This window comes from Phalacrocorax aristotelis, chromosome 3, assembly GCF_949628215.1.
Source record: "Phalacrocorax aristotelis chromosome 3, bGulAri2.1, whole genome shotgun sequence".
NCBI classification, from domain to species: Eukaryota; Metazoa; Chordata; class Aves; order Suliformes; family Phalacrocoracidae; genus Phalacrocorax; species Phalacrocorax aristotelis.
In genome coordinates, this window is record NC_134278.1 from 122321281 (window position 1) to 122342445 (window position 21165).

Sequence of the window (21165 nt, forward strand, 5' to 3'; positions counted from 1 at the left end):
TAATTCTTCTACGGTGTACTTGGGATATGTGAGTAGTAACAAATAGTTAAACCAAGCTTTGTTTGCGCAGTCCAGGTATAGAGAAGGTCATTTACATGGGCAGATCCTCCTTGCATTGCTGTGGTGGTTTTTTAATAGATGGGATGAGAGTAAGTAGCTTTCTCCTTTGCACACACCTTCTATTCACATTCCTGACCTCATTCCGTGAGACCAGGGATCTTCTTACCCGACTCAGCTGACTTCCTAATCTTTCCTTGTTGAACAAGGCGAATCTTCCCCCAGTCTTCATGGATAACCTCTCTAGCAAAATTTCTAAGGGATTATTAAACATCTGGACTGTGAAATTGTGTGGAGACTTTTGAAACAGAAGTGGAAAGATGTAAACTCAGCACATGCATTAAACTATTTGAGGTCTGTAACACATAAGGGATGAAGTAAACTTCAGACTCCATTTGTAGGAAAATCAGATCTTTTGAGTCAAAGGTTCCAGGGATTTCTGTCTGAGACCTTGGGCAAGCGGGACGTTAACTTGCCTCATTGCAAAGGTTGGGACAATAAATCTCTGCACAGGTAGGAGCCCATGAGGCACTGGGGCTGAGGAGGACTACAGCCGGGAGTGGTGGGGATGCACTCAGAGCATGCCCCTGAAGAACAGAGACAGGCAAGGGGCTGTCTGGTGCACTCAAGGGCCAGCCTGAACGGGGGACCTTGATACACATTTCCCCAAAATCTTAATGTATCATTATAATAACTGAATTGTACTTTAGTGGGAGGCTTGTAATGAGGTTTCTTGCTGGGTCTTTTCTCAGCCAGGAGTAACATTGCCTGAGATTTACTTCTATTGCTACAATTTATCAAGGGGTATTCCAGTTTATCCGGTATGCGTGACACATGGCGAAGTAGATTAAGACCAGAAATGCATGACTGTTAATACAAAACAATTAGGCATGAAAATTTGGAATACACCTTTAGAAAAGTGTCAGTCATTTTAACTGCACACAAGTTTATTGTTGATGGATTTTTTCCATACAATCACAGCATTGTAAAAAATCCTTTAATCAGAAACTTATTTTTTTTAATCATGTTTCATTTTCAGTGTCTAGGTTTTACAAAAAGCTTTTTCTTGATTTTTTTTTTTACTTTCTCTCTGTTTAAGTCTTAATCCTGTCCCTTGCCATTACTTTTTGTGCCTGGTTTTAGAATTTTCCTTGTCTTTGCACCCACCAATGCCATTCCCTGCTTTGAAAGTGAATGATAGTTATATACTCTGGGTACAACTTTATCAGCAGCTGTAGCTGCTTTTGAGCACAAATGTTATGGCGATACCATAATTCTTTACTTGCTGGTAAGAAAGTAATGTAGGACTTTGCCTTGGTCAAAATACATAGCATCTACTGTTTATTTCTCACCCAGTAGGGGTTTTACACTGTCAGTGACCTAATGTGTTTTTGAAAAATCCAAATTTTAGTAACCTTTAGCGTTTAAGGATTCAGAAATTGATATTGTTCGATTGAACAATTGTGCAATCTAGACACTAGATCTAGAAAGATTAGAATATAGGAAATCTCAGCTTTTCCCTTTTTCTGAAAAAGATACATCTCCCCTTGTAGTCTTCTGAGGCTTCTCTGCCTTCTGTGATTTCTTTTAAATTACTGCCCATGTTTCAAAGGTTATTTGAATGAATCTTTTTTCTGTGTATAGCTTGCCCTTCAGGTAACTTGCACCCCTTTAAGCATCATGCAGATAATCCAATACTTTTGATAACTCTTGCCAGTTAGATACCAGAGAGAGTTAGAGATACAGGAGGAAGAGAAGTACAGCAGCAAAAATTTCATCATAATATTTACACATTCATATAACTCACAGTGCTGAGGAACCAGGAGTCATTCTTCAGTTTGGTGAAGCTTTTCAGTTTTCTACTAATAAACAGTTTATCCACATGAAAACACAGTAATTCCTTAAGCGTTCTGTGATGAATTTCATCAGGCCCCTAACCTGAACTGTTTGACCTCATATAAATATTTCTCTTCCTGGTTTCCCCCCCCACCCCCCATACTTTGCCCTGTAGTCTTATCTTCATGTCAAAATTAATTTTAGGCATGTTCGCAGAGCTGATTGCAGGCAGACTTGAACTTTGTTCCCACCGGGAGCCAGCTGGCTGGAGGCCAGCTCCGGCCATGCTGCAGTGCGTGAGCTGATGAGCTGCACCTCTCAGCAGGTCCCATTATATTCAGCCGAGCACCACGCAGGCAGGGTCACGGCTTGCAGTTCAGAGGCAGCTTGTGCCTGCCCAGTTCAAAGCATCAGTGAGGAGAGCTCACTCTGGCTTGTCATTCCCTGGGCAGAAAGACCTTTATCTGACCACAGTCTCCCTCCTTTGGGAGACTCAAACAAGGAAGGCATCTAATAATCTTCTGTACTTATCTGTACTGTTATCTGAACCCCTTTCTCATATCATAATATTTGCCTTTTGCTGGGGTTTCTTTTTTGACTTACCTGATAACACATTATTGAAACTTTTTATTATGACTTATCCTGTGCTTTGCTAGTTAAAACTCATGTTCTTTTTTAACTTTTCTGCTTTTATCTCCAGAGACATGGTCGTGCAGGGGGCCTAAGACTTGTCCTGAGCAGCACACACATTAATTTGTGCTTTTTCCATAATCTGTTTTTCACGTTTATTTGATTGGAGATTGCCGGTGTGGTTACACTGGCCTGTCACTACACTTCCTAAAGGTATTTGGACATTTAGTATGGTCTCTTTCAATTACTGTCATCTCCCTTCCATCTCTTTGTCCATCGGTTTACTTTGCCGAGAGACCTCCTCTGCCAGTTGGCTGAGCCTGCTGGCCCTGGTGCTGCTGTGCTCGTCTTTGCAGAATACCAGTCTCATCCTGCAGTTGCTTTCACTCCAAGTACTACACACCTGCTAAGTCTTGGTCAGGTATTCTCTAATGGAACAAAATCTGCTTTGTCTGTTCCCTTGAAAGTTTCATTCAGCTTTGGAAAGGAAAAAAAGTGTCCTTAGTGCATTTTCACGCTTCTCAGCACTTCTCTGAACTGACTCCGTTAGAAGCAGGTCCTGCCATTGGGACGCTCCTTTTCATCCTTCAGAAAAGCCTTGGACACCTCTGCCTCCTAGTGAGCATTTCACAAATTTCACAACATTGAGGATCCTGCCCCTTTCCCATATTCTGTTTAGCGCCCACACTCCTGCCACAAACAATGTGCAAGTCCCCATAGAAGTTTAATGTGTTATTTTAGCTAAATACTGAAAACAGTAATATCAGATTTATCCTTGATTGATATAATGTCTCAGAGAGCCTCTCAGAACTACTTTTTTCAGTATTCTTGCTGGCTGGGGGTAGCTTTTCATGTATGTATGAAACAACAGAGTCCTCCTCTTATATCATAAGCATATAGTCGTGAATATGTAGTATTTCCTCCTAGCCTGACGTGAAATGAATGCCAAAAGCAATTTGGGGATTTGCTCAAAATCAGAAGACGGAAATAATTTTTTAAAATCAGCTGGGATGGGAGTATATGTTATTTGTCAAGAGAAATCCTAAGTACGTAGAAGGAGCTTTAATATGGAATTTGCAGCAAGTATACCCACAATTGGAAGAATTCCTGACTCTACTTCTGAAAGGGGTCTTCCCCTGCACCTTTCTCCAGCCATCGTCCGCCATAACTGTACTCCCCTCTAAATAAAATCTGAGCCACAGCCAGTTTCAGCTCAGGAGCTACCTGAGCAAACATGGTTTCTATGTATTTAGTAACCCTCACTGCATCCTTTTTCCAGAAGCTCAGCTTGAACCTGGAAACAGAGGTTACAGTTACTATTAGTGAGAAAATTATCTAATTGTGCTTTTCTTCTTGGGCCTCTCCCGAGATACACTTCATGCCTCTAAGGAAAGACTGTGCTCCATCCCCAGGTTTGAAACTGTATATTTAAACGATGGTGACTTTATGGTTTATGTAACTGACATTTTTAAATTACTTCTATAGCTTCTTGCTTCTCCAGGATTTGCTGAGTGCTGCCGTTCATTGTTTAGGGATTCCTCTTCTTCTTTCCATTTGTGCTTATATTGGTCACTGATTTCAGTGGCACTGCAAAGGAATAGTTGATAGGAGAACAACTTATTGCTGCTCCAGTACAGAGCACAAAACAGCTTAGAAGAAACACATCTCAGCCTTTGAAGTTAGCTTGTGATAGTTTCTTTTTTATCCTCAAACTCATTGCTGTTGCTTGATAAATAGCAAGTTCTAAATTGCTCCTATTAAAGTCGATGGGTCATTGTTACAATAGGGAGAGATTTTTCACAATATATATTTAACCTGACAGTAGGTGTGAATGTGTTACCCTTCAGCCCTGTTGGTTTCTAGATGAACATTAAAATAGTTTTGAGGCAAGTGAGCAGCAAGAGAGGTTTCCATTTTTGCAGCTGGGATATCTTTGAGAAAAAACAGTAAGAAACAGAGAGTAAAGCAGAAGTTCTTCCTAAGGAAGCACCTGTGTTTTGAAATACCACTTGGACCAGTCGACATATTTAATGAGATGAACTGAACTGCTCAAATAATATATAATTCTCTCTATGTGTGTATGTGTATATATAAAAATATGTTATGTATAAAATACTATAATCCATTACATTTTATCAAAAAGTTACCATTGAAAAAATTAAGTTATTTGTATGAAAAATGCCTACATGGTCTTATGTTCTTCATTTGGTAGAAGTGAATTATTTTAACAATGCTTTTAGCACAGTTTTAATAAGCATAGTTATTGATATTTTTATTGGCGTTCCATTAAAAAAAATCACATTCTAAATCACAATTGGTAAACAATTAGGAAAAAAGAATAGACTTCAACAAATGAAAAGAACTTTGATAACTTTATGAAAACACATTGTGTTTAGTGGCATTTTTAAACAAATAATTCCTAGGAAAGAGTATTGAATATTAATATATACTAATGAAAGCTCTCCAAAATCAAGAACTGAATGTACCCAAAAGTAACTTCTGTCTTTCACCTTCTAATCCTGATTCTTGAGGACACGTGAGAGGTATGTTGCTAGGGAAGATGAAAAAGACAACCTCACTACCTAACCTTGTGGTTTTTATTCCCTTAACTTTAAGAATAAAAGGAACACTCTGTTCTTCTTTTTCAATGCCATTCTGACAGTAATGCCATAAACAAGCGTACAAAAGTAATTCTCTGGTTTTATGCTTATTTCAAAATTGTCAAGTTAACAATACAATAGATCTACCAAAAATGTAAATTGACTCTGAAAACCAGTATCAATCCAAGGACTGTATAATGCTTGCATTGTCTAACTTGAGTTCCCCACTTTTTTGTTTTGTCTATAGACACCCTATTTTTGGCCATCAAATTGTTGGGAGCCGGAAAACACAGACTATGGTCAGTGTAGAAATCTTTCCTATTTCTTTCGGGAATTATGTATTATATGAATGAACACGTCATTGTAGTCTGTCTTGTTTAATCATCCCACTGTTAAAAATATAATTACATGTCATGTAATTCCTGTGCAAGAATTGCTGATATCAAAGTGAATGTGTTGTTACTTTTTTCAAAGTTTATTAAAAGTTTATTAAAGTCAGATTTGGAGTTGATCTGAGGGGAAAAGAAAGAAGCCTCAAAACTCATCAAAACCTACCTTGCCATTTACATATTCTGTGAGCTGCAGGAAGTGTAATTATTTACAGTGACAAAGTTTCAGTGAAGCAGAGGACACTTTATTGACGATTGTGCAGTAGTTATTCTCAGATTCAGACCCAAAGATGGGCCTAGTTTAGATCACTTTTTTCTGATATACACTGGGTGGAAAATGATTTATGTTGGAAGCTAACGTGTTCTAATACGAACTGTATTATTTATTTGCCTGTTTCTTGAGTTTTTAGTCATAAATTACACATTGTAATTGCTGGTGTGTCCTTAGACAGGAAAATCTGAAGATAAACGTTAGTAAAGTATTAAAACAAACTCACAAAAATTATAACCAAAATTAAGTCTTCTGTACACCACATAGAGACCCAATTTTTAAAGAAAATGGATTTTCTGTGTGCAATACCCTATTCATTCTAATCCAGACTTTAAGACCCCAACTCATCTAAAGACCAGGTCCCTTATTTAGGTAACTAAGCATGTACATGATAGCTTACCTTTTCAAAAACTCAGACTTTGAAAGTCTCTATTTTTGGAAATTTAGATGCATGTTCACTTGTAATATGAGTTCAATGTCAGCCCTTGGGACCTGAAGACCGCAGGGATGGATGGTTCCAATAGACACTTCCTTCCTTTAAACAGCACACACAGTTTAATTTCAAATACATTGCTAGATAAAACAATTTCAAGCTGAGACTCTCAGCAGAGCTGAGTGCCTTCAAGGTAGAGTTTGAAAATGGTGACAGTTTCCTCATTCTATAGAAGGAGAAAAATGTTCATCTTTCTTTAAAGAACTGAGGTTTGAAGATGTCCAACAAGTAGTATTGAAAGCAATAAAGGAGGTGTAATTCATTCCACACCTGAGTGATTAGCCACTCCATATGAGGAAATTAGTTGCTGAAGGAGAGATGCTTGATTTACCACTTATTACAATGTTTTTTTCCTTTCCTTGAAAGCGTTATTTGCTTTTCTCAGAGGGGCACTTCAGTATAGTCTTCTAATATGTTAAAGATCAGGAAGTAATTTGCTATGGTTTTAAGAGACACTGAGTTGTTCAGCTGTAATGTGCATTACATTACCAGGGGGATTTTAGTAAATAAATATATGCTTAACAGGTCTGAACTTGAGATCAGGCTGAGAAAGTTTCTATTAATATCCTTTAATCTAAATTCAGAGACTCTAACTTTCTAGTCACAGCTGATCACTGGATTAGACAATGAACTACATACCTTAGTCAGTAAATAGAAATCTTGTATAACCTGTCCAGGTTTTGCATGCCAGAAATACAGAATTAAACTTGGGATCAGTTTCATCATCATGCAGAGAGATGCCTTTGTGAACAGTAAATGTACTCATTTGAGAGCTTTTGATATTTAAATATAATACCTGTAAAATACATTCCAGTTGGTGAATTTAAGCTCTTACGTTGCAGAGGGGTGAAGGAAGGGAAAACCCCAACCCTGCCATCTCGTTGTTCATTCCAAGCCATGAGCCAAAGGTACAAGCCTGTAAGAAACCCATCTGCAGCTCCCCCATGCAACAGGGTCAGGGCGTTGCACTAGATCTACCAAAGGTGGCTGTGTGTTACTAGAATCAGCTAATGCTAGAGCTTTCGCAGGAAAATAAATTTTTAAGACAACTTTTCAATAGCATTCTTATTAGGTTGGCATCTTCCCAGTCCCAGAAATTATCATTGTGGCCTGAGGATTTTTTTCCAATACCTTTCTATGGATTAAAGAGAGGGCAGATAAGCGGAGAACTGAATACAGGTGTTTGCAAAAAAGATTGCATAACTGTTGCAAACAATGGCCATCAGAGGAATAGAGAAAAATTGAACAGATAATATTCAAGAATCCAAAATAAATCTAAAGTATGATTGAAACAATTTGGGGATACTAAAGAATAAATTCCACCCCAAATACAGTCCAAAGACATTCTGCAGATTTTCACAGTAATTCTTTTACTTCCTAGAAAATATAATAAATAGAATTTTTGTTATGACAGATATGCAAATGCATTTTGTTCTTGTCATGTATTATGGTGCTGCGCAGCGCTTCCATTTTCATGGACTTGTCCTGAACAAGCTTGAAACAGCACTTCCTAAAACTAATGACTATAGTCTTTCAAGGCCAGCAAGAAGTAGGCTTTCTGTGGAATCTTACTTTATCAAAGTTATTAACAAGGCAAACCACTTTTTTTGGCGTTGACCTCATTTTACAAATCTTTGAAAACAGACTACAGTTTTATTTTAATTTAAAAATTACTCCCAACCATTTACCATTACTCACCCATAGCTGGGCTACTGTCCAGAATGTAGCATACTGCCTGGAAAATAATTAATCTTAAACTAGAAATTAAATGAGATTGAGATACTGTATGGGTTAGTTTATTACCAAAGCTAACTCAGAAACAAATAATCTTTACATCTTTGCATAATATGTTAACCTTCTCTAAAATGTAATTTCTTGTTCCACATGAGCTTGGAATATCAAATATTTTCATTAAAAATATTTACCTGAAGAAAATATGAAGAAAAAAGACAGGAAAACAGAATCTTCCAAAATGACAAGAACTGCAGACACGCTCTCATAATAAAGCTATAGTGCAGTACTATGTCTTGGTGGCAAAAAGAGGGCTTGGATTAATTTATTGTATGTCAAAGTGGAATTGTGTAGCCTTTGGTTTTGATTATAACTATCAAAATATTGACCATCTGATCATTCTGAATTTACTTAAGAAACTGTTATTTTTCACAAAGTGCTGAAAACCTCCCTCCTTTTCCCCTGAAAATCATGTTATAAAAGATCTCAAGAGAGAGGCCTCAAATTGCAAATAATTTTTAAAAAGGCAGGTTCTTAGGTTCCATCTGTTGAAGGTACCCATTTTATTGCCATATGTCCTGGAGTCCACCCATGCGGGACATGTTGTCCTGTGTAGAATCCCATTGGTTTCAGTGGGATTTGATTAATGAAAAGAAGCGTCCACATTAATAACAACAACAACAATAATAATTTTAAAGGCCAGTGTAGTTCAAATCACTTTGTGTTTCCTGTGAGTTAAGTCATGTTCTGGAATTATGATTTGGTTTTGTGACAAATGGAATTGGATCTCAGTTCAGAAAGCTGGCTCTGGAAATGAAAGCAGCTAATGGCTAGAGTATGTGACCTACACGTAACCATATTCTCTTTTCTTACAGGTGTAATTTTGTAACTGACAGGATTTTTTTCTGGGAGATTAAAAACAGTTTGTGTCATTAAGAATTAATTAAATATGGAGACTTGTTAAGTCCATTGCAACTCAGAAAGGGGAAATATAATGCCACATATGAAATTGTTATTCCATATGCATTTCGCCTCAGTTCTCAAGGGACACATCAGGTTCTCTTGGAGGTTTAGTGACTCACAGCTGTTGCAAATTTGAGGAATTCAGTTCCTTACTGTTCTCTTTTTTTTAATTACATAAATAAGAAATATGAAAAGTTAAGGAAAAATTCCATTCGCAGCAAAATAACAATTATTTTTGTGATTGAAAAGCTCAAGTCTAAGCCTAGGCAAACAAATGAACATAGTTGTGAGAAGGTAAGAGGCTTATAAGAATTTCAGACATATAAGACATGAAGAAGAATTAGTAACTTTTGCTTCTTTTCTCTAGTGCACTTTTGTTGATGGTTAGACTCAAAAGTGTGTGTGACTTACACCTTTTCTTACACTTCACTGCATATTAAAAATAGTATGTTTAAAGGAGAGACAGAATAAACTTTTGTAAGTGCAGCAGTCAGTTTTAGGGAGGTTTGGACTAGTACTAGAAGACAACAGTCAACTGCATCTATATATTTGTAAAAGGATGCTGTTTCGGCCTTGTAATTTCATGTGTGTGCATTTCTCCCAAATAACTTAAAAAAGGAGGATTGCAGAATCTTGGTAGATTATGGAGAACACAGTAAATAACTGATAATGCTACATGAGTCTAAAAGCATATGACCATGTGATCTGTAAATGATGCTAGATAAGACTATTTTCCTATATATTCAAAGCAAAGTCTTAAATTCTGCTGCTGTGAAGGACAAATTTTGAAAACAGCTGTATTTTCAGTAGCTTTCCAGGTAAACTCATTACAGGGGAAAAAAAAAAAATCCTTAATTAACTGCTCCCTTTAAAAGTGTCAGCTTCCTGTCAGATAAGTGCTGCCTGTAAACTTCTGGGGCAGTTCTGTAAATATTCATGACTCTGTTATCCAGTCTGATTTAGAGCAAAATAAGGAAACCATTTACCTTTGCTATGCAAAAGTTGTTGTCTCATAGCTGTTCTCCAGCATCTTTATGAAAGCAAGAATCTGTCCTTCTTACATTTTCTTGATAATCAGCTAGCATGTCAGTCTGTACAAAGCTTCTTTCCTAATGATACCTTCTTATCACCTAAGAGTAAACTGACAGGGACCTCTACTTGAGGTCTCTGTCTGAGCTTGAGCAAGTCCATCAAAGAGCTACCAAGACGAACAGGGGACTGGAGCATCTCCCTTATGAGGAAAGGCTGAGAGACCTGGGTTTGTTCAGCCTGGACAAGAGAAGACTCAGGGGGAATCTCATCAGTTCTTATAAATATCTGACGGGTGGGTGTCAAAAGATTGGGACTGGACTCTTTTCAGTGGTGCCCAACGACAGGACAAGGGCAATTGGCACAAGTTGGAACACAGGAAGTTCCACCTCAATATGAGAAAAACTTCTTTCCCATGAGGGTGCCAGAGCAGCGGCACAGGCTGCCCAGGGAGGCTGTGGAGTCCCTTCCCTGGGGACATTCAAACCCCACCTGGACGCGTTCCTGTGCCCCCTGCTCTGGGTGTGCCTGCTCAAGCAGGGGGTTGGACAAGATGGTCTCCAGAGGTCCCTTCCAACCCCTGCCATTCTGTGATTCTGTGTTTCTCTGTGTTCAGCCGCTGCTGCTCCATTCTGAACCATGAGCCATCGCACCTGGCTCATCTGCCTCTCCTCTGCCGAACTTGCAGTCATGCTAAAGAGTACATAGTGCACAAAAAGTAATTACAATCATACATCATGTTTCTCACATACTGAAAATTTTCATATAATTTTCTCTCTAGAGTCTGTTGCCCCTGTATTTTATGTGCCTAGCTCCAAATCCCTCTATGGAAATTTGATTGGTTCAGGAATTTTCTCTCTCATTTGTCTTGCTGCACCATTTTCCATGGAGTAACTGGTTAGAAGGAGAACTGTACAGAAGATGCATTATATACTTTCCTTGCCCAAATGCTCAGGCGGGATTCCCTTGGCAACAGCTTATTAGTAAACGATTTGTGTTTGAGAAATATTAAGCCCTATTGCTTAGCTGAACTCTGCTGGAAAACTGCATGTGCTCAGCATCTCTGGAAATCAATCCATAAATATGAGCCAGTAGCCTGGGGCAAAACTAGCAGCAGAGTAGCATTTTCTTCGGTATAAATTGTCAGATATGAATAAAAATTTATTTGTTAAAATTTATGCCATAAGAATGAGGATAAATTCACCAATATAGTGTAAATAATCTCTGCAGTTCTAAAATCTTGAATCTTGATGCCCAGTTCTCATTTTTTCAACAGCGAGTGTCAGCCAGAATATGTCAGCAATGACTCCTGCAAGCAACTCTCTTAGGTCCTTAATAGAGCTCCCTCCTTTAAGAACCTGTCTCAAAGTGTCTCAACATTTTCTGGATTTCTAGGTGTTGTAAGAAACAGACTCTTTCCACCAGACTCAAGTAAAGTACTGAATTGTTGCCAAGACTGGGTTGTGGCTCCTTAAGTGAGTGACTTTGCTTTGAGAAACTACACATGCAGAATATATTGACTAAGATCTTGGTGGCAGGACTAAACGAGGAGTACAGTCTATCAAGGAGAATCATCCCTCAAGAAAATGTGGCTGGGGCCAGTGCTTGCTATGCACAAAATTTAATCTGGGCAGAACCAAATCGAATGAGCTTTAGGAGAGAAACTTGCGTTAGCAGCAAGATGGAAGAGGTGACCTACAAGGTTTTCTTCCACTCTGAATCTGTATCCCATTACATTTCTCTGCAGAGCTACATAATTCACTCATTAGAAGCTATCTCTGTCATATAAATGATGAAAAGAAAGTCTCACTCCACCAAGTATGCCCTGAATTTTGTTCTGATCCTCGTTAATTCTGACATTGACAAACCTCTGCAGTGAGAGCTCTGTAAGCAGGAGGCATTTCCTGAACAGGCTTTCCAGTCAGCTCACCACTTCAGACATTCGGACTTACCTGAATTTTCTTTCCATGAATGTGTAACTTATTTCCATAGTATGCGGAGCATGGAAAACGCGTTTGGCCAATGCATTTGTATGCATGCATATGAAAAGGTAACTGACTCAAGTACATGTTTTCTGCATTGATATTTTAAAAGCATTGCTTTAAAAGCATCAATAATCTGCATCTAGGCCCCTATAAATAGACATAAAATTTATCAGAATAAGTTCTGAGATTTATAACCATAACTCATAATTTTCAGAATTGATTTCAAATTACTGTATTGAGTAAACTAAATAGGTTTGTCTGTTTCATTATCAATATGGAAATTAGAGCTGTCAGCCCATGAGGGGAACAGTGACAACAAATGCTTTTTTCTGTAGTCATGCACTGTGCCAGGTGGGCACTGGGTAATTGCCCACTTTGTCAAGTAATTGCCACCTTCTGATGCCATCCCTGTAGCCGATTTTTGCAGTTTAGAAGAAAATATCTCCATCTTCTGACATCCTCAGCCTTGCCTTGGATTGCACATGCCCGAAGTGGTCTTTATGCAAAATCATTGTATCTGGACTTGTTGCACCTTCTCTTCTTAGAAGCTTTTCAGCAAGCGTGTTTGAGTGCCCCTTAAATCTGAGAGCCTTAAGAGGAGGTAGAAAGACTTCTCTTTTTTTTTGGTGCCAAAGCAGGGTGTTAAATTCTTGAATGCAAACTGAAAGCATTATGATAACATCAAGAAGTATAAAATAATTCAATGGATGAAATTTTAAGTTAGATTTGACAACAGGATATTCTTTAGCTGATCCTATAGTTTATGTAGCTTGGGTGACCTCTCTTCCATACCTCTTTTTGTCACCCTGCAGGACTTTCCCAGGCCAATGTCATCTGGCAACTTTTGTTGTGTTGAAGATGAATTTTCCGTTTTCTAGTTCTTGCGCTCTCTGGTAGTGTGAAATTTTTCTTTCTTGCCCTTGATTGTGTAAGAAATCTATATCAAATCTGTATCTAAATCTAATATCAAATTAAAAGTTAGAGAAATAGTGTGATCAAAGAGTGAAAAGTAGAGAAAGGGAGAAGTGGTTCAGAAGTTATATTTTTGAACATTTGGCAATTCAAAGCATACAAGCTATTGTGGTCTTCCTTCTAACTTAATGCTATAGTCATTTACTAAAAAGCATATTTTTTTTATAGATACACAAGGTGACCCAACTGTCCACCTAAAAGTTGTAATCATTTTTTTAAGACTAAGTGAGACTCAATAGCTGTTGCAAAGAGCAAAATTTGTTGTTTTTTTTTTTGTTGAGTAAAAGCAGAGGTGACCTAAGGATGGTATAAATAGCCCTAGAAATCTTGATGTTTAAATAAAAGAGTTAGCTTTATTTTCACCATCTTGTAGTCACGTTCTGTGCTGATTGTCCCATAATTCTCCATCAGATGCAAACACTTGCATGTGGAGGGAGTAGTTCTGTCTGCCGTCAGTGCTCCAAAGGGCATTTTGAAACCCTTAGACCTTGCAGTACTTTATATTTTCTTTGCTCTTTAAATACCGACTAGGCATGTACACACTGACTCTGAAACCAGAATTTTGACTCACAGAGAGTATAAATTTAATCTGGCCTCTGTGGAGATAATGAGTGTTCACTGAAAGTTACGCCCACCATCTGGGGCTGAATCAAGCTCTAACACCACTGGCACCAGGACAGTTATGTAAGGAGTTTAAGTTTGTGTACATGGTGGTGGACGTGTAGGTGGCATTATCCGTGGTCTTCAGAGGCCCAGTTGTACTTCCATTGAATTTAGCTGAGGCTTTTTCTCTGCTGTGGTGAGAGGGAAGATTTAGTCCCTGTTTGGCAACAAATCTAAATTCCCCAGTTTAACTTTTGGGTGAAAGCTCCATTTTTTTTTCAGTAACTGTGTGTAATATAATGTGTACTCAGTACAGTTTCCTGATTCTAGAAGGAAACCTGTTGTTATCACTATGATCTTATTTAAAGAAAAAATCTATAGAGGTTTCTTAGGAGCTTTCAAGTACAAGTAAACAGTCAAGAATAGGAAACAAAGGTTGCTAACCATTTGGGTTATTTGGGGTGTAACAGCTTAAAAACTTGAAAGAGGGAAAACCCGGACACCCTCTTAATGCAACTGAAACACTTTGCAACCTCACTTTAAGCTCTCACATTGCCCACGTTTTCTGAATGCCTGAACAGAATTTTCAAGAGCAAGTAGTCTGTATTTCCTGCACACATACCAAAGAGTGTTTTAGTACTGGTTTGTGGTTCATATGCCCATTTATAGACATCACTGACCATCTTTCATTATGAAATGTTGTGTATTAATATTGCCTTTAAAATTATTGGCAAATCTGTTTTCTCATGATAATCAGCCACTTCTAAAGCACAAGCTATAGCATCTAATATGTAATTCACTTTAGTGGAGGCAATTATGTTGATTGAAAAATCCATCAGAATACACTGGCTCTAAAAATAACAGTGTATGTGGCAGTCCATGTTTAGCAAATAGAGGTTATTAATCAGACCCTGTTCCTTGCATATCATTCATCCACATGTTAAGCATTTTTCAGCACCCTTGTCAGGGAGTGGCAAGAGCAGTAGTTCTGCAAGGGAAGGTAAGCAAGAACTGAGGGTGGCAACAGTGCAGGCAGGCGCAACGTCCTCACTGACAGTGTCTCAAGTGATCAGGAAGTTCCAAGGACAAGCCAGGAAGCCAGGGCAGCATTGGTAAGTTACAGGGCTGGTTAGAGGCATATCTACAACATAGCTCAAGCCAGGGCTAGGGGAAGTATCTGGGTGTAAGCACAGCTCCTGGGTGCAGGGGGCCTCACTGGAGACCCTGGATGCACTGCTCAGGGCAAGTACAGTTCCTTGGTGTACTGAGAGCCCTGACCAGGCCCTTTGTGGGGTAGATAAATAGAGAAGGATATACAGAAATAGAGGAGCTTTTACTTGGAGACCCTTCCTGCAGATTGTATTTCTGCATGAATCTGTAAAACCACTGACAGCTCATACAAACCATGGGCTTAGAAAGCAGACACCATCATTCTCTGAAATGCTGAGAGCTCCTGACTCTGCTTTGGGAGGGACACTGACTGGCGCCCTCCCCAGATCCTCAAGGTCAGCCTACTGGACACATGCAGTTACTTCACACGTTCTGGTGGAGGAAAGGAGTGGTACCTGCAAAAGATGGGAGTATCCATATTTCAGCTCCCATTTCTCTAAAAGTCAGAAGAACAAAACCTAATTTCTTACTGTCTTCAGATATTCTGGCTGAAAATGAGATTTTCACAATCTTGCTTCCCAACATGCTAGTGACTTTTGTTACAGACAAGCCAGAGAATATGATAAGAGTGTGAACGGGGGAATTCAAATTCCTGAGCTGCTGCCAGCTTCTTGTGTGACTACAAGTAGCTCTTAAATAGATCCTCAAACATGCACTCCTATAATAAGGATGTAATTGTTAGCACGTAGCAATAGCAGTAAATTGAGTCAAAGAGCAGGAATGTCCTATTTTCTTCTACACTAGTGGATATGTCATATTTCCCAAATAACTAAATCTTTCTTGGGCATAATCTGCCTTATCCACACTGGCACATAGAAATATTTCTGACATAAAGAATCCAAGCCACAGGTATTATAACCTTGAGGCTCCTGAAAGGGGAGGAGGGGGAGGGTGGGGGCGTGGAGGGGTCCTGTATATTCCAGAGAAAAAAGGTCTGAGTGATGAATATGATTTTTTTTTAAGTCTTGGCTAAGATATGCTCATAACAAAAAACAAATGTTCTTGGACTATTTTCTATGGATTTGGAGCAGAAAGGGTCATTAAAAGAACCCCACAGGGAAAATACTGCAGTACAGTCACACAGTGAAGACAAGAGTTTTCTTAGACACAATATTAGATTGAGTGTGGCAAGCTAATTCCCCTCTCCTGCTCCTGGTGACCTGGTGGTTGTTTTGCCAACACTGAGAACTGTGATCTGAAGATCCTTTTTTGTTAAAACCCATCCTGACAGAAAGATGGACAGTCAGCCACCTCTGCAGCAACAATTTTTGTTGGAGGCAGAAGGAGATCCTAATCACCAAGTATACCCACAGTGGGACTCAAGGAAGTGCTAAACTAACTAAAGGTGCCTATACAGGGACCGTGAGAATGGGGTTTACAAGGGCTTAATCAAGTGCAGAGAACAGGGAGTTCATTTTGTTTCTGTTCAGTTGGTATTAGAATGGTTGGACTAGACAAAATTTGATCCCTGGAATTCTCAGAACTGTCTGCACATTTCTATTAAGTGTGTATTTTATTGCTAATATTTTCAAGGCGTTTAGGGATTTCTTTTTCTTCTTCAACAAAATAACCAGTTTTGAATGAAAAGACAGGAAAATGCTTCACTGTAAAAGGAGCTAAATGACAAAGACCATCTCTCCTCTCTCCTCAGTATTCCCTTACCACCGTACTGATTTTGGATGCAACCTAGGTACAAAGGTTCATCCAGAATTCATCCCCTCATCTTTTTGTGACATTTCAGCATGCATGCCAATGCGTTAGTGTAAGTGTATACTAATATTAAAATGCATGGAAACTGAGGCTACAGATACTGTTTGTCTGCCATACTTGGTGTGTGATGTGGATTTGTATCTGTATGTGGATTTTGTAGGCGCAGAATTTGCTTTGTAACCAGAGGGGATATGGGAATGCAGGGAATAGAGAAAGAGACCAGGGCTTCTTATGGGAGTGGAAAGTGAAAAAGTATGAAAGAAAATAGACCAAATAACACACAGAAAATGGGAGAAGGGGGAGGGGGAAGAAAAAAAAACTGCATTAAAATATAACTCCATTTTACATCAAGTAACACCTGTAACTGCAGCTGGAGTCATTAGAAGTGCTTGTCATCAGTTCCGCTGAAACAGCTTCCACTGGAGTGGTTTTGCATCCATTTGCAGGTGACTTGTCAGAAATAAATATTTCTATGGAATTGTAAAATATAATTGGTTTGAATACCTTAAAATCAAAGCTATATATAAGACAAACACTTCCTTCTTTCTAGAGACTACAAGACTTAGGTTCCTATGTCAAGTTATTCCTCTTGGCTCCTGTAGCGGACAAGCTGGCAGTCAGAAAGCAGGAACATTCCTAACCACAGTCAGTAAATATGGGGTCTTTTTGCTGATTGTAGAGACCACAGATAAGTTAAGGTTTTCTTACCACCGATCAAAAGATTCCCCCATCTCACACATGAGAAGGTGCTCTGAAGTAATGAAGTAGGTAAATACTGCGCAATAAGCAACCGTGCTGCACTCATTGCTTACTGGTGGGGGAAGCTGTATGATATTCAGAGTTGATGGAAGTATTTGCTGCTGGATAAAGTCTATTGGAAATGGACTTCATTAAAGTGTACTGGAAAGCATAAAGAATTCGGGATCAAGCAACATGATGCAAAACACTGCACTGTTTATGTAGTCTTAAGTTTCATTTTCATCCCTGCGTCCTCTCAGTATTTAGCTGTCAGCATTCCATTTTATTAGTTAAGACTCTGCTCTGTCTGAATGAGGTGGAGGCAGAGCAGCTCTGCTGAAGGATTTTGGATCTAGAAAATAAATGAAAGAATATTTTTTCTCATTATATCTAATGCATTTCATTTTTTGGTCCCACTTTTTCTGTTTTAAATATTGATTATAGCAGACTAGTCTGCATGAGACTTGACTTTTATCTGGAATTAATTTTTAACTGAAATCGTCATAGACTGAAATGTTGTGATTTCTAAATATAAAGTAAAAATAAATGAAACCATGTTTACACGTTCTTAAAAATCTATTTGACTAATGTAGCAGCAGCTCCTGATAAAACTCTTATACAATATGAGTTATACACACACTGTTCAGAAAATATTTTTGCCATTTTTTCTTTAATGTGCGAGTTCCCTGGCCATTAAACAACCTAACCCCAAGTATCTCGTGCATCTTGTAGATCAAAACAGTAAAATAGAGATGAAGCCTCTAGATTTCTCGTCTGCTCTGTTTGTGAGATAGTAGCAAATCCTGTGTTACTTTATTCTGTTCCAGCCGTTTACCTCTGCAAGCGGACAATGCAAAACAAAGCCAGGCTAGAGCTAGCAGACTATGAAGCTGTAAGTACCTGTGGAAAAGTAAATTTCTCTGCTGGACTTAATGAGCATGTGAAACAATGTTAAGCATGAGAATTATAGGGATTATGTGTGAAAATCTATTAGTTATCCACTTTTGCCAGCATGTGAGTCTGACAGTGCTCAGTAGTCATAAATGCTGTTTGAGAGACTGTAGTGAAGGCTAGCTGGGCAAAAACTGAGATTTTGGTCCATCTCTATTCTTACTCTGCTCAGATCACCATGGTGGGATCAGAAATAACTGTTCACAAATCCCAGATACACCCTGAGTGTTTGAAAGCAACTGTACTCTACACCGTGTAAAGTTTGATTGAAGGGTCTCTGGCAACATTTTCAAAAGCACTTGGTGGCTGTCAAGGGACAGCCTTGGTGGCAAAGAGGGTCAGACTAAAGGCACTTCCCAGTCCCTGAAAGGAGTGCTGTGCCCCAGGCAAGGTAAGATGATTGAGGCCAGGAAAGGCTGGAAAAAGAGGGATTAGCTGATGAGGATGGCACTCGCTAAGGAGAGAGATGTCTTGAATTCCATCCCGATCCCCCCCAGAAGTTCCTGAATTTTTCATGAAAATGTCAACATAAAATTCACGAACAGCCCTGGCTCTGCACTGAAAGCTGTCCAGCTGTGCTACTGTGACACGATAGCAGGATAGTCAGCCAGGCCTCTCAACACGCCAAAAACTCCAGCCGCAGCACCATGCTGACACACTTTATTGATTCTTCTGGCACAAGCTTGCTTTTCAGTGTACTGCACCGTGGGGTATGCATAATTTTATACTTACATGCCTTAGAAAATTCACCTCCAGTATACAAGCCATGAAAGCCTTTACTGGTACTGACAAGATCTCTAGAAAGCCTCCTCTTCGCTCGCTGCAGTCTTTATTTTCAGTAAGTATGTCATAGAGATACATTTTCAGTACACAGAAATACAGTTAAAGCAACACCTTTTGTTAGGAAGTTTACAGGTAATTTTTCACTTAGTCTCTGTAAAAGCAGTGCACAAAGGTAACTGGGGGATTTCTGGAGGAAGATAAGAACCTCAGCCATCTCCATGTGAACTGATTGCATACTGCTGCCATTTAAGCTAGGGGGAGGTTGGAAAAGCTCTGTTACAGACAGCGAACCTCTTCTAGCATCAGTGGAGGAAACAGTCTTGCTAAGATTTTACAAATCTTCTTCCTGTTATTATTAGTAGGCTGTAGGATATATACATTCCCTATACAGTAGTGAAGAACTATAGTCTACATTTTTTTAAAATTAGGATAGCTGTGGAGGTCTTGGAAGATTCCTGCACTACCAAAATATTGATAGGTTCTTATTATTGTATTTTAAATAAATTGCTAGGCAGCCAACATTGTTCAATGCAAACCGTTTGTATAGATGACTGATAGGGGTAGTCATGTGGATCATCCCGTACGGAAAGTACTGCTATTATCTTTCAGCATTAGGTACTTTCTAAACAAGAATATTTCTTTGTATAATTACAGAATTGCTCAGCCAGCACCCAGTATATTAAATTCCTTCAGAAATCCCACGTTCTGCTGAAGGTTGCATCCACCTTTGTCATCAGAGTTCAAAACCTAAAATAGCTAGGGGATTCAAAAGTAGATAGAACTAGTATTCCACCCCGTTTGGTGTCAAGCAAAGACTTCGTATTGGATAAGTAAGGTACATTTACACTGGCACAGATATCATGAGTTGTATTACATCTTAGGGGGGTGAGGGGAGAGATAAGCTAAAAGATATTAAAAAGTAAATAACTTACAACCTAACCCACTAAAACTGTGATGTATTTTCAGGAGAGTTTGGCCAGGCTACAGCGAGCATTTGCTCGGAAATGGGAGTTTATTTTTATGCAAGCTGAAGCACAAGCAAAGTAAGTTCCTTTGAAGACCAGGAGTTTTGGTTTTGCATGCTTTTTGAAGGGGGAAGGGAAGGGAAAAGTGAACACTTCTTATGTTTAAAATTAGTCATTAACACGGTTTCTTTTAAATATCCTGTAACATTAACAGAGTCGACAAGAAGAGAGACAAGATAGAGAGGAAGATTCTTGACAGCCAGGAGCGAGCGTTCTGGGATGTGCACCGGCCGGTGGTGAGTGCTGCTGGGGCCGCTCTGCCTGTGAGCGGGACCACTGACAAACGTCAGTCTCTGTGGAGCATTGGGGTAGCCTGGGAACAAGAAAAAGGGCTGTAGGCTGGTGATTGGGGCCCGCTTCCCTTTTCTGCAGGATCTATACTGTATATCATTCTACTGTTGAAGATTGCAGATGCGTGTATACTCAGTTTGGGGTTGTCAGTGAATAGATCTGTTGTGTCTGATTTCTTGAATCAGAAGATACCTGTCTTTGGCTATTACCATCTCAAAGGTTTCCCAAGGTATGAGTCACACAACAAAAATGATCAACATAGCCAAAAATACTTTTAAATATACCTGACTTTTTTTTTAAAATCTCCTTTTTTGCTCACTAAGCCTTTCAACTTCACTCTGGTCATATTTCCAAGCTATTTTTAATGTATATAAAGGTTACATGTTATTGGCTTTGAGCTGTGGGAGTCATACACTGTCTAAACAAGATTCATCTGAGTTCCTTGTCAAAGTCCATCTGAAACAAAATTTTAAAAAAAAGGGTGTCACATTATCAACTACCTTTGAGAGCTAAACCTCATTTGAGAAAGAATGTCAAATGTCACAAAACTTCCAATTAAACTGTGAGAACTCAATATTCACATTTTTTTTGCTTTACCTCAGAATTATATCTGTTTCACTTAACTGGAGTTAAGCTTTCATTTTCTGTGTACAGAGTTTGGTATCATTACCAATGAAACCACATATGGACTATATCTTCCACTGTGACACTGGGAAAGGTACTGATTGTTCTGGGGAAGTAACGTTAGGTGATGATACCTATAGAAGAGGTGAATACAGTGAGAAAGTTTTGAATAAAAAATGATAAACCTGGACATGGTCAGCTTGCATTTGTGACTGGAATTGAAAGAGCAGTAGAAGAAATGGATTTTTAGGTAGGATTTAATATGTCAGGTAGAGAAAATAATTTGAAGTGGAAGACTCAGACCACCGCATTAG

The 21165-nt window shown here is 38.9% G+C and overlaps 1 protein-coding gene across 4 annotated transcripts in view; it reads left to right on the forward strand.

Annotated features, from left to right (window-relative positions):
- The window catches only part of RGS7 (regulator of G protein signaling 7), a 243849-nt gene that overhangs the window by 182495 nt on the left and 40189 nt on the right, over nucleotides 1-21165 (forward strand). For all 4 annotated transcript variants that reach the window (XM_075089406.1, XM_075089410.1, XM_075089409.1 and 1 more), the window contains exons 6-9: nucleotides 5371-5422; nucleotides 18005-18069; nucleotides 19878-19954; nucleotides 20091-20172. In XM_075089406.1, coding sequence (XP_074945507.1) covers nucleotides 5371-5422; nucleotides 18005-18069; nucleotides 19878-19954; nucleotides 20091-20172 — 276 coding nt within the window. The remainder of the gene's footprint in view (nucleotides 1-5370; nucleotides 5423-18004; nucleotides 18070-19877; nucleotides 19955-20090; nucleotides 20173-21165) is intronic.